The 12,560-nt window shown below is 59.7% G+C and overlaps 6 protein-coding genes across 6 annotated transcripts; 3 read left to right on the top strand and 3 right to left on the bottom strand.

Annotated features, from left to right (window-relative positions):
* Positions 1-89: 89 nt before the first annotated feature.
* PG985_016307 (uncharacterized protein) lies at positions 90-1,184 on the bottom strand (the record flags this gene model as incomplete). Its single annotated transcript, XM_066836073.1, has 3 exons — positions 90-672; positions 741-1,069; positions 1,143-1,184. 3 exons carry the CDS (start codon positions 1,182-1,184, stop codon positions 90-92), a joined length of 954 nt encoding a protein of 317 aa, XP_066676089.1.
* Positions 1,185-1,667: 483 nt separating this feature from the next.
* On the bottom strand, positions 1,668-4,353 carry PG985_016306 (FAD binding domain protein; the record flags this gene model as incomplete). Its single annotated transcript, XM_066836072.1, has 4 exons — positions 1,668-2,412; positions 2,494-3,676; positions 3,746-3,974; positions 4,024-4,353. 4 exons carry the CDS (start codon positions 4,351-4,353, stop codon positions 1,668-1,670), a joined length of 2,487 nt encoding a protein of 828 aa, XP_066676088.1.
* A 915-nt stretch (positions 4,354-5,268) lies between these two features.
* PG985_016305 (uncharacterized protein) lies at positions 5,269-7,500 on the top strand (the record flags this gene model as incomplete). Its single annotated transcript, XM_066836071.1, has 6 exons — positions 5,269-5,361; positions 5,425-5,578; positions 5,632-5,947; positions 6,005-6,542; positions 6,662-7,222; positions 7,297-7,500. The coding sequence occupies 6 exons, from the start codon at positions 5,269-5,271 to the stop codon at positions 7,498-7,500; spliced, it is 1,866 nt and encodes a 621-aa protein (XP_066676087.1).
* Positions 7,501-7,889: 389 nt separating this feature from the next.
* On the top strand, positions 7,890-9,042 carry PG985_016304 (uncharacterized protein; the record flags this gene model as incomplete). The annotated part of the gene is made up of 2 exons (XM_066836070.1): positions 7,890-8,806; positions 8,883-9,042. The coding sequence occupies 2 exons, from the start codon at positions 7,890-7,892 to the stop codon at positions 9,040-9,042; spliced, it is 1,077 nt and encodes a 358-aa protein (XP_066676086.1).
* A 603-nt stretch (positions 9,043-9,645) lies between these two features.
* Positions 9,646-10,508, top strand: PG985_016303 (uncharacterized protein; the record flags this gene model as incomplete). The annotated part of the gene is made up of 2 exons (XM_066836069.1): positions 9,646-9,928; positions 9,988-10,508. 2 exons carry the CDS (start codon positions 9,646-9,648, stop codon positions 10,506-10,508), a joined length of 804 nt encoding a protein of 267 aa, XP_066676085.1.
* A 606-nt stretch (positions 10,509-11,114) lies between these two features.
* On the bottom strand, positions 11,115-12,508 carry PG985_016302 (Indole prenyltransferase tdiB; the record flags this gene model as incomplete). Its single annotated transcript, XM_066836068.1, has 2 exons — positions 11,115-11,247; positions 11,304-12,508. The coding sequence occupies 2 exons, from the start codon at positions 12,506-12,508 to the stop codon at positions 11,115-11,117; spliced, it is 1,338 nt and encodes a 445-aa protein (XP_066676084.1).
* Between the last annotated feature and the right edge of the window lie 52 nt (positions 12,509-12,560).

The following is a 12,560-nucleotide window of genomic DNA, read 5'->3' as shown; positions in this document are numbered from 1 at the left end:
CGAGATGCAGTCAGCAACAACACCGCATTGCATAAACTTCCTTTTGTCCACGGGGCCTCTAATTGTCCGCTATTATGCAGCCCTGTCTGCTAAAGCCATTGCTTATTCCCGAAATGCGACAGATTGGCCCCGCTGTCCCCGTTCTCCACGCTGCACTTGTCGATGACCGCCAAGACATCCGTGACTGCCGCGTCCGGGCTGACAGGGCCCTTGAAGTCGGGCGCATAGGCCTGCCACTTCTGCAGCATGGGCGCAAACTTGGCCATCTCCTCGGGTGTGACTGCAGGCAGGTGGCGGTGGCGGTCAGCAAAGGATTCATTTGTTTTTCCTCGTTGCAAAGCAAGCAGGTACTTACGGTCGTTGAACTGGCCCGTGTCCACGACGCCCGGGCAGACGCCCAGGAACAATACCCCGTCGCCCCGGTACTGGGCGGCGAACTTGGCGGTGACCATGTTCATGGCGGCCTTGCTGGCCGCGTACACCGACCCCAGCGTCAGCTCGTAGTCGCGGGCAAACTCGACGTCGCCCAGGGCGCTGGTTAGGTGCACCACCTTTTTGGCCTTGCCCCGAAGGATCAGCGGCAGGAAGGAGGCGTAGAGGTTGATGTTGGCCAAGACGTTGGTGTTCATCATGGCGCCAAAGTAGTCGCTCATTTTCTCCGGTTCTGCAGCGCTGTTCTGACGTCAGTTCTCGGGTTCGTCTCCGATGGCTTACGTGGGCAGACAATGGGTTTGACTTACAGGTCGCCGATGGGGTCTAGCCCATCCCAAGACATGTTCAGACCAGCATTCGCTATGAGATAGTCGAGGCGGCCACCAGTAACACCGGCCGCTTCTGCAGAAGCTCTCTGACGGGTTGAGGATGCGTCAGCTCGTTCCCCCTCCACCTTGGCGAAACTCTCTTGGCTCACCTTCAGACTCTCGTATTGTGTTACGTCAGCCTCCAGTATGGTGACATTGGAACGCCTTGGCAGCTCCTCCGAGACTCGCTTGGCGGTCGGTGGTTTATCGCGCACGATGCCGATAACCGTGTTATTGGGATCACTGGACAACCGCCTCAGGAATTCCCACTAGCATGGCACAGATCTGTCAGCAAACACCCTCCCCCAAAAGTACGTATCCAAAAGCTGCGGCAGGACTTACACCCATTCCCCTGGAGACCCCCGTGATAACGTAAGACGCCATAGTCGTAGAAAGATCGAATGGGGTTATGCCAGATGCTCACCCACCGAATTCCATAAAGTTTCAAAATGCTCTGGGTTGAGAAGGCCATTGACTGGTGCTACCGCACCGTCTTTATATGCATCAATTAGCTGATATGACACTACTGCGTTATAATACAAATAGAATTCTTCAATAATGACGTGCATCTTACTACTTCTTAACTTAGTTTGTCCGGCTACAACCACGCCTGCTCTTTCCTGTTTTCGACGCCTCTGTTCGACTTCATTGGCCGTTAGCAAGAAGCGCTATGTACGAAGAATTCGCGAGCCAATAATGCTTTGCATCAAGTCCAACTGTGAATACCTGTCTATTCTGATGATTTCTGTCTATACGCTTTACAATAGTTTTCTAACCTAATTCTAGAAGTTTGAATGTATGTTGATGAAGTCTGAGTAAAATAATAAGAGTGCCCATGTAATCATCCATGAACCGCAACCTCCCCCATCAGCCCTTGGGCCCAACGGCATCCTTGTGCCTCCTCGTGACCAAAACCTCCTCCCGATACAGCCAAGCCAGTCCCAGGACCGCGCCCGGCCCCCCGGCCAGCGCGACGGCCGCCGCGCCCAGACCCAAGGCGAACCAGCTGGCGCGGATCATGCCGGCCGCCTTCAAGTCCCAGGCGGCCAGGGCGACCCAGACGAAGTGGCTGGCCGCGAAGAAGGCCCAGTCCCACTTCAGGAGCTCCACGTAGGCCGCGTCGAGGCTCAGGTCGGCGAGGCGGGGGATGGGCAGCGCGGGCAGGAAGACGTCGGCCGCCGACGGGCGGTCGTGGCGCCAGAAGAGCGTGTACTGCCACGTGGCGGCCGAGACGGCGACCAAACACAAAATGGTCCGACGGATCACCGGCACGTCTCGGGTGGGGCGGTACAGGCGGTCCTGGCCGACGGAGCTGGGCTTCATCAGGAAACGCGCCGCGAGGTACTGGCCCAGCGACAGGAGAAGGGGGAACGGCATCCACAGGTGGCCGGCCCTCTGGCGGTGGGGTTCCGGCCCGAGGTAGGCGGTCAGGTAGCTGGCGTAGTGCGTCAGGGCCAGCGCGGGCAGGACCATCTTGGTGTACGTGAGATCCGTGAGCCGCATGTCGAGCGCATCGAACTTGTCGATCGGGCTCAGAACGTAGTGGAGGAAGCGGTAGATGGACGCGACGGAGGCTATGCCCCACGCCTGGGCCGAGCCCCAGAACACGGCACTAGAAGGGAGAACGGATGTCATTTTAGTACCTAAGCCAATCGATGCATTTCGGAGAAGGAATACAGTAGGTGGAACTTACGGTGCCAGTATGGAAAAGTAGTTGGCCCTTCGCGCGGACTCGATCAGCAGGATGGCGTACCAAACGCCGTACTCGGCATGCATGGTCAGCAGCAGGAACAGGGCGTTCTCGCGACAGACGACCGCCTCCAAATTGTGGATACGGGTGAGGCTGTCGACAAAGGGCAGCCCCGTGATCCCCGATAGAAGGGCCACCGGCGCGCCCCCGCTGGCAGGCTGGTACACGCCCCGGTCCAGGACTTGGCGGATGTGGTCGACCGGCAAGAGTCCGTTGAGGACCTTAAAGCAGCCGACGGCCAAGACGAGAAGGGGCAAGGCGAAGAGGGCGCGTAGCCAGCGGTTCTCCTTCTTGCCCAAGCCGTGCGAGGGATTGAACAGCATGGTGCCCTGCATGGAACGCGGCGGGATGGGCAGGTAGTCGATGCACGGCGCCCCGACCGCCATGTCGCAGAACAGGTCCACGCGGGTGTCGAGGGACACGGGCACCAGGTAGGGCACCAGCAGGCGCTGCGTGAAGGTGCGCAGGGCCGAGAGGCGGCCGAGGTCGCCCGAGGCTTTGATGTTCTCCATGGCCCGTCGGTGTAGGTTGTGAGGCCCGGTCTCGTACGCCTTCAGGGCCGCTTGGATCTGAGCCAGTGTGAATCTTGTGGACTGTTTCTGAGAGCCCAAGCCATTGCCATTCGCGCTCTTCTCGGAGGGGGTGGTAGAGCCCGGAACCCCATCGGTGGCCAGCCGACAAAGCGCATTGGCGAGCGCGGCAGCCGTCTCGATGCAGAGCATGCCGCCCCCGCCCGAATGCGGCGTCATCTTGTGCACGCTGTCTCCCAGACACACGATGCGACCCGCCGTCCAGCGCCCGAAATGGGCCTCCTCGAGCGGCAGCATCGTCGCCACCTCGCGCGCCCTCCAAACGTCGGCGAACGTGACGGCGCCGCCGGGCCGCAGGGGCACGCCGAGGTGCCTCTGCGCGAACCGGGCGGCGTCGGCGTCGGTGAAGCGCGGCAGTTCGTGCCCCCCGTAGACGCGGTCCATGCGCGCGTAGACGAACCAGAAGACCTTGCCGCGCTCGCCGCTGTAGGCCACCACCGTCAGGTCCTGGGCCCACATGTCGTCCGACGTGCCGGGGCCGAGGCCGGGGACGGGGCCAGAGACGCCGAAGAGGCATTGGTATTCTGCCGTCATGGCTGTAATAATGCATCTTGTCAGTAATAGGTCTAGTCACAGAGGAATGAAAACAGGTTATGTGAACGGACCTTTGCGCTCCTTCTTAACATCGATCTCGCCAATGCCTTTCTCCTCCGAAGCCCGCCACATCTCCTGGCGCACCTTGCTGCGAACCCCATCGGCGCCGACGACGATGTCGCCGTGGTACGAGGAGCCGTCGGTGCAGTAGACGGTGGCGCCGGCATCATCCTGCTGGATGGTGTCCACCCTCTTGCCCGTCAGGACCTGGCGACGCCCCTTGGCCGGCCGCAGGTGGCGCTCCAAGGAGTGCAGCAGGGTGCTCCGCTGGACCAGGGCGAGCGGGTACGACATGCGGAGCCCCAGCAGCTTGGCGCCGTCCGTGCGCTCCCGGAGCAGAGGCCGGCCCCCCCGCGTCGATCAGGCCCGTGTCCACAATGGGGTCGAAGCCCGGCTCCAGATCGGCGTACACGCCCAGCTGGTCGAGCACCCGCGACCCGTTTGGGACCAGGGCGATGCCGGCACCCAAGTGCGGCGCCAGGCTATCGCGTGCTTCTAGAACGATGTAGTCAATGTCGACGGGGGCATGCTGCAGGGCGTTGGCGAGCGTCAGCCCAGCGATGCCGCCGCCGACGATGATGACAGTTAGTGGCTTTGGGGGCGGGGAACGGCGAGACATGGCTTGCAGATGGGGTGTCTGTGTCATTGGAGCCATGGTCACCGAACGGAGATCCTATAAAGAAGATTTGGTTTTTTGGAAAAAGACTTTTTGTTCCATTATAAAACATGCCTCGGGCTTCGTCCAATTGCGACCGGACTATATTGCCCTGCTCCTCCGAAGCTACTGCGGAGTATATTGAGTGCAGCGAAAACATGAAAAAGTAAAGTACAACCACAGAGGTCCCCGCAATTTGCTTACCCTTCCTTCGTGGTGGTCTCACCGCCATGCATCAAGTAAGCACTACCGAGGAACACCCGAGCTTCGTACCTGTCAAGCGTGGAGGCGCGGCTTTTGTTCCTGCCGCATGACAGGAGAAGTGGCCCGGGGCCGAAAAGGGTATTTTCCCCGGTGCATAGGGCTGGAGACGGCAACCATGCCGTTTTGCGTCTCATCATCCTTTTGGCTTGGCTACAGGTCAATGTACGACTAGGACTAGGCAGGTCGAAAAAGGGGGGGATGACGTGTATAGATGTGAGATATGACCCGGTCAGACACTCGCGGCCCCTGGGCGTGGGAGCCTATTGCAGGCCAAGCCCGCGCGGCACTCAGCTTATGGCGTTGAGACACTATTTGCGATATATCAGTACGGCACATATTATAGGACTCATGTCAATGCTGTGCAACGCAACTCGGTGGTACAACGATGCCAATCCTACGGATAAGCCAGACTAGCCCAATAGGATCGTAGGATTCGCGTGGGATCAAGTACGGTGAGCGGAAAGATAAGCACAGGGTGGGTATGACAGACAGCTATCAGGCTCCGAGCATCCCGACGATATACCTCCTATTTTCTTATAGTGGGCCGAGGTCCCCTGAAATAGAAACCCGCCTGGTATCAGATTGTGACACAATGAGTGTAAAGGGGAAACCAAAATGTCTTCCAACTTCTCATTCAGCAACGACATAGCACCCCAACATCAGGAACAGCCCCCTCGCCCACGACCACGACAACAACTTGGGTCTGCAGTAAGTCGTGCCAGTAAATAGCTCTGCCTGTTTCCAGCTGTTCGACTAATAGCCGTGCCGAAGTGTGACGAATGCCGCAAGAGGAAACTCCGCTGCGATCGGAACAAGCCCCAGTGTCTGGGCTGTGCCACCTCTGGCCTCATTTGCATCACGAGGAATGACTGCGCCCCACGAGGGCCAAAGAAGGGACATCTCAGCGCCCTGCGCAGCAAGATAGGTGAGCCGGCCGTTTACTTTTGTGATGATGGCCCTAATCCCATGAACCAACAGCTACGTTAGAAGCCCGTTTGAATGAGCAGCAGGTCCGGGATCAGCCTTCGCCCCCGCCGACGACCGTCTCGGATCAACCCCAAACCTCGGAAAACGATGAACAGGGCAGCGACAGCGGTCTTGTGTCCTCCATGTCTCACGCCTTCTCCGCGGACCCGGCGGGCGACTTCAACAACATCTCGGCCTGGCTGACCCTCAACAGCACTCACCCACCGCCCAATGGGGTGACGGAGGATCCCTACCCGGCCATCACATTCCCACCAGTCGAGCCGTCGCCTGTGGGACTACAGCTCAACCCGCTCGTCTGCAGTGACCTGTGAGTTCCATCATTCTAAGTGATTCAGTTGGTGCCGCTCCAAGCTGACCATGCCAGAGATCAGCTGTATTTTGACCGGGTCCATACGTTTGCGCCCATGCTGCAAAAGTCGCGCTACCTGGCCTGGTCGCGGAAGCCGGACAAGTCCAAGGCCCAAGTCTGCCTGCAGTACGCCATGTGGACGCTGGCGGCCTCGCTGTCCAGCCAGTTCCAGACGCTGCGGCGCGAGCTGTACGCCGAGGCCCGGCGCCTCCTCGAGGCCTTTGCCAGCAGCAGCACCGAGAGCGGCGGCGGCGGCGGCCACCAGGACGACCACCAGCCCAAGTGGTGCGTCGAGCACCCGCAGGCCTGGATCCTGCTGGCCATCTACGAGCTGACCAACGACGAGTTCCAGCGAGGGCTGGTCACGTCCGGCCGGGCTTTCCGCCTGATCCAGCTGATGCGGCTGCACGAGGTGGACCGACACCCGCCGGCGGGCTTCCAGGGCGACTGGGTCGAGGTGGAGTCGTTGCGGCGCACCTTTTGGATCGCGTACTGCTTTGATCGGTTCACGGGCGTGGCCGACGACCTGCCCCTGACATTCAACGAAAACGAGGTTCGTAAATGACATGATCGCGTGCGCACACCCTACTCGACTCCCTCCTTTCCTCTTTCGCTTGCCGATACCAAAACCATCGCTCGGAGCTGACTTTGGCTATTGCAACCGGGTGACAGATTGAGACTCGGCTGCCAGCTCCCGACTCGCATTTCAGCAGCGGTCAGCCCATCGTGGTCATCTTCCTGTCCGAGATCAGCAGCGGGTTCGAGAGCGGGTGGCCCGACAGCCTGTCGTGCGAAGCGGAGCTGTCCCCTTTCGCCGAGTCCGTCGTCGTGGCCACCATCTGCTCGCGGGCCTCGGCCCTGAAGCGACGCCAGCACGCCGCCGCCACGCGAAGCGGTGGAGGGGCAGGAGGAGTAGTAGGCACGCATCAGCCGCCGCCGGAGCGGCAGGACTTCTACCGCCAGCACCAGTGCCTCAGCACGCTCCTGGCCGGCCGCCTGCAGATCCTGGCCCTGCAGATCTCGTCCATGTCCGGGCACTCGGACCCCGTGCTCCTCTTCCTGGCCATCACGGCGCAGATGACGATCCTCGTGCTGGGCGAGATGATCGAGTCGGCGCCGCCCGGGCTCGAGCTGCAGGAGACGATGCTGGCGGACCACAAGCGGCGCTCGCTCGACGCCACGCGCAACCTTGGGATGCTGATTGCGGTGCTTGGTCAGCTGAATCATTTCCAGGTGGGCTTTTTCTCTTCCTTGCTCTAACGTCTGGAATTATACTGTAGTATCATGTTTTCTAATCAACGCTACAGACTCACCCGTTCACGCCGATGCCGCTTTTGATGTGCGGCCGGTTTTGCCTGGCTCACAACGGACCCGACAACTCGTATATGGCACTCATGGGAGGAGTATCGTCGGCGCTGCGGGGGCTGATGAACGTCAACGGGCTGGCGCGGAGGTTCCTGCGCCAGCTGGGACTCAATGCGATGAATTTGCCGTGTTCCATGGGCGAGTAAACGACGGCCCCTTGTACATAATAATATTAGACGTTCCCATTGTAGATCAGGAACATGCAGTTCGGATAAAGTTAGAAGGTTCAAGACTAGCCAAAGCGCCCGCATGATCGGGGCTGTATTGTCAGACCAAGCCAAGCTATGTATTTTGTATTTGCTTATTGCTGAGATGCAGACACATACTCCAATCAATCGACAGCCACGACGGACTTATTGTTTCCCAAGCCTGAGTTGATCAGTGATATTACCACCAACCGGGGCGCTTGACCCCATCCCCCTGCCCATGGCTATTTATCAGACCCAACTCTGCATGTTGATAGGCTTTCCATCAAAGCACACTCTCTCTACTTGCCTCATCCTGAATTTCACACTATTGCCTACAATCGTTGGCCATGGACTCGTCGTTTGACATTAGCCCGGAGAAAAGGGCAGGAAAGCTCCACTTCATCTATCGTCAGCTCTGCGTCCAGACTCCGCAGCTCTCTACCGACCATGTCAACCTGGAAGGAAAACGGGCTATCGTCACCGGATCCAACATGGGGCTGGGGCTGGAGACAGCACGTCAGCTCTTGCGACTGGGCGCTGCCGTCGTGCTGGCCGTGCGGGACACCGCCAAAGGCGAGGATGCACGCCGCCAACTTGTCGCTGGTGACGCTCTGCTAGCCGACAGGATCGAGGTGTGGGAGCTGGACATGTCCTCGTACGAATCCATGGTCGGGTTCGTCGGCCGCGTCCGGGCCTCGGCGCCGCTGGACATTCTCGTCCTCAATGCCGGCGTGTTCAACTGCCACGAGGCCTTCGCGCCGACGGGCTACGAGCAGGTGATGCAGATCAACTACCTGTCCACCGCCCTGCTTACCCTCATGCTCCTGCCCATCCTCCAGGAACAGCGGCTGGCCGGCCATGCTCCCGCGCGGGTGGTGTGGGTCACGTCTGACATGGCGGCCTGGGCCAGCTTCCAGGAACGAACCGCACAGCCCCTGCTGCCGGCCTTCCGCGAGCCCATGGGACCCAAATGGGACATGGCGGACCGCTACGGGACGTCCAAGCTGCTGGGCCAGCTGTTCCTGACCGAGCTGGTGCGGCACGTCCAGCCTGGCACCACCCTCGTGACGTGCGCCAACCCTGGGCTCTGCCACGGTTCGGGCTTGGGTCGCCAATCCGTGGGATGGCTGCGCCTGGGTAACAAAGTGGCCACCCGTCTCCTGGGCCGCACCTGCACTGTCGGTGCGAGGCCCATCGTCCACGCCGCCACGCTGCTGGACGAAAAGGCCCACGGCCAATACATCGAAGACGGGAAACTCCAGCCGTAAGTCCCCGCCAACCCATCCATCCCCATCCCACGATTGGACAGCCTCGGACTAACACGGGTGGGCTGACTGCAGCATGCCCCCGATTGTGTACACGCCCGAGGGCCAGTCCATCGCCCGGCGCCTGTACGAGGAGACGCTAAGCGAGCTCGCCCTGGTCCAAGCCGCGCACCCGGGCAAGGCTCCGACGGGATCGGCGGTGGAGCGGGCCACGAATGGAGGGGCCGGGATATAATCCTACTAGCTGATTGATATTGACATGGGGAAAAGCAGAAAAAGAACCTGCATGTCATATGCAAGACGCATTCGCATGTAACCCCCACTCAGTTGGAGTAATTGATAGCCTTGCTTATTGTTTGACGAAAAGATGCACATCTTACCCCAATCGGGGAGAATCTTACTGCATTTTGTCTTTCCTTTTTGGATTCAATTTGCTACAATTTGCTCTCAATGCTGACTGAAGTACGCAAGGGGTGACCGGGGCGGTGACACGACATAAGTGCCATGGAGTATTTGTTGGCCCGACGCATGGTGCAGCTGAACGACTGGAATCTGATTTGCCCAGAGAGCCATCGGGGTCGGCCAGTCTCACGGCCCCGTCTTGCCGGCGAACACTGGGCATGGCCCGCGCGCCTGATGGTCGCTTAAGTCCGTAGCCTAATTCCACGGTTGCGCCGCTTACGTAGTTGGCGGCGCCTTTGTCCCAAAACTGCTATAAGTAACGAAAAAAGACGATGCATTGAAGCCGGGGCCAAAAGAGGCTTACTAGAAAATCAATCCCACCTCTAGTCAACACACATCTCATTTTCCTTTCGCATCACCTTTCCACAACACAATCATGGCTCCCAAAATCGTCGTCGTGACCGGCGCCAATTTCGGCATCGGCTTCGAGGCCGTCAAGGCCTTCCTCGAGTCCCCCAACTCGTACCACGTCTACCTCGGCAGCCGGTCTGTCCAGAAGGGCACCCAGGCCATCGAGAAGCTGCGGGCCCTGTGCCCCCAGACCCAGAACACCGTCGAGCTGCTCCAAGTCGACCTCGGCAGCGACGCCTCGATCGAGAAGGCCTTTGAGCAGGTCAAGAACGGCCCCGGCCACGTCGATGTCCTCATCAACAATGCAGGTATGTATTCTTCATGTTTGATGATTTAGGTGGGGCATTCCTCTAACTTGGTACCTCAGGCGCCGGCTTCGACCACGACTTCCTCCAGGGCAAGACGACGCTGCGGGACTGTTTCAACCAGGCCTACGACGTCAACGTGACGGGCACCAACGTCATGACCTGGACCTTCATCCCCCTGCTGCTCAAGTCCGCCAGCACCCCGCGCCTCCTGTTCCTGGCGGGCCTGTCGCAGATGACGGCGGCGGCCGAGGGCCCCTACTTCCCGACCCCGCCGCTGGCGGCCGGGTGGCCCAAGAAAGATATCCAATTCGAGACCATCGGGTACCGCTGCAGCAAGACGGCGCTGAGCATGCTGATGCTGGACTGGAACCACAAGCTGCAGGCCGACGGCGTCAAGGTCTTCAGCGTCAGCCCCGGCTTCTGCGCCACCGGGCTCGGCGGGCTGCCCGAGGAGATGACCAAGGCCATGGGCGCCGTCCACCCCAGCGAGGGTGGCCAGCGCCTGCTGGCCGTGGCCGAGGGGAAGCGGGACGCCGACGCCGGGAAGATCTTGGACAAGGAGGGGTTTATTCCTTGGTAGACTGGATCCACTCGAAAGAAGTGGTTCTCGGCCAAAGGAAAGCTAGATTGAAGTAGAATCTGACAGAATCAAAATGAAGAATTCGATATAATCGTCCTCGATGAATTTCTCCAGAAAAATGCCATCTTACTTGCATGCATAATAAGTGATGCGGAAGTCAATGCAATCTACCTCATAACCCTGTCCAAATTGGGCTCTAAGTGGCTTACGTCAGTCTAAGAGCTGTTACAGGCCTACAAAACCCATCAAGATTGAAAAGTGATAATGATTAGACGCAGACCGTCTGAGTATGAGAGTTAACATTCCTGTCAAACTACATAACCCAAGTCTGTGTTGATCGGCGGTATAGGGGAAGCCACCACCCTGGACTACGTAGCTATTGATACTACGTAGCTATTGATCTTATAGTGCTCGTTTTGGAACATCACACCATGGTGCTCGTCAAATGTCGCTAAGGTTCGAGTTCTCACGAAACCAGCTGGCTGGCGTCTTCGTGATAGATTTAGGTACTGAGTTCATGTATTCAACTGATTCTGTAGCACTATCTCTTTCCGTAATAACTACTACATCTACTGCAGCCGATGTGCTTCATTGCATGTGTACTATCTAGCTCCATCGGCCGTTCATCTCCGCCGGCCTCGGGGTGTAGTACATGGTCATGTACAAACCCGTCTTAGGGGTCCACGTCAACGAGATCCAGGTATGTGTTCCGGCCGCTCCGCCCAGGTTGTTCTTCGGACTGCCACCGGGATCATGTTAGTAATTGCTGACAAGAGAAAGAAGAGCAAGACTTACAAGGCGTATTCCAGGTCCTGCAAGTACCTGGCCGAGAACTTGCCATGCCCATGATCCCCGAACCACCGCGCCAGCATCTCGCCGAGCTCGGCGTCGGTCTTGCCGATCAGCCAGGCGGGGATGTGCAGCTTGACCTCCATGTCGGGCTCGCGGCTCCCCTCGGGGCTAGGGAACATCTCCAGCGCGAACACGCAGCCAGGGTTCGCGGGCAGCACTTCTTTATCAGCACCCTCGGGGCCCGTCTCGGAAGACACGCCAAAGACGTGAGACCACCACGCGTCGATCTGCCGCAGGCACTCAGCCATATTGGGTCCGCCCGCAAGCCGCCCGCCCAGGGTGAACATGTGCTTGGCCTTGGCGAGGGTGTCGACCGAGGTGCGGTTCAGGTAGACCTTGAGGCGCGAGCGCGGCTTGTCGTCGCAGTCGATGGCCACCAGGAACGGCTCCGGCTCCGGCCGGCCCTCGGCCGCGAGCGAGCCCAGGTAGCTCTCGAGCGCCGCCACCGAGGGCTCGTACGTCCCAGCGGAGGTCTGATACTTGCGCAGGGCGTCGAAAACGACCTGCTTCTGGGAGACGCCCGTGTGGGTGGCTTTGAGCTGGGGCACGAAGTAGGCCTTGGCGGCCAGGCCGGCGCCGTGGTCGAGATCAAACGCCAGCAGGACGCGGGCGCGGGCCTGTCCGGGCTGGAGCTTGGCCGCGATCTCCTCGGACGCCTCGTAGGGGACGAAGGTCTCGCGGAAGAAGTGGTCGAACCGCTTCAGGTCGACGCCCCCGCCGGGCACGTCCTGGGCGATCCGGCCCAGCACATCGCGAGCGGTCTTCTGGTTGAAGGGATCGCCGGCGGACCCGGACGCGCGCGTGACGGGCTCGATGGTGAAGCGGACGAGCTGGGCCGAGCTGTTCTCCTTCCAGTTCTGGCTGAACTCGAGCGGGGTGTTGTCGTGCGTCAGCCCGGACGAGTAGAAGGGCTTCCCATACCGGGGGCGCGGGCCCAGGGCGGGCGCGATGTGCTGGTGGAACCAGCTCAGGTAGTACTGCTGGTCTTGCTCGCTGTACTCGCACCTCTCCAGGAGAGCCGCCAGGGACGGACTGAGGGTGGCCCACCAGTACTCGCGGTCCTCGCGGTCGCAAGCAATCTCGTTGTTGACGGCGTCGAGGGCCGAGTGGGTGGTCCGGAAATCCGAGACAGTCTTCCAGAGAGACATGTTGTCGATGCTTTCTTGTGCAGGGGAGTTTCTGTTCCACGTGATAATTGAT

Source organism: Apiospora marii (assembly GCF_038362585.1).
Source record: "Apiospora marii strain CBS 49790 chromosome Unknown utg000014l_segment0_segment0, whole genome shotgun sequence".
Taxonomy (NCBI): Eukaryota; Fungi; Ascomycota; class Sordariomycetes; order Amphisphaeriales; family Apiosporaceae; genus Apiospora; species Apiospora marii.
The sequence above is the reverse complement of the archived record's forward strand: the minus strand, read 5'-3'. Positions and strand labels throughout refer to the sequence as shown.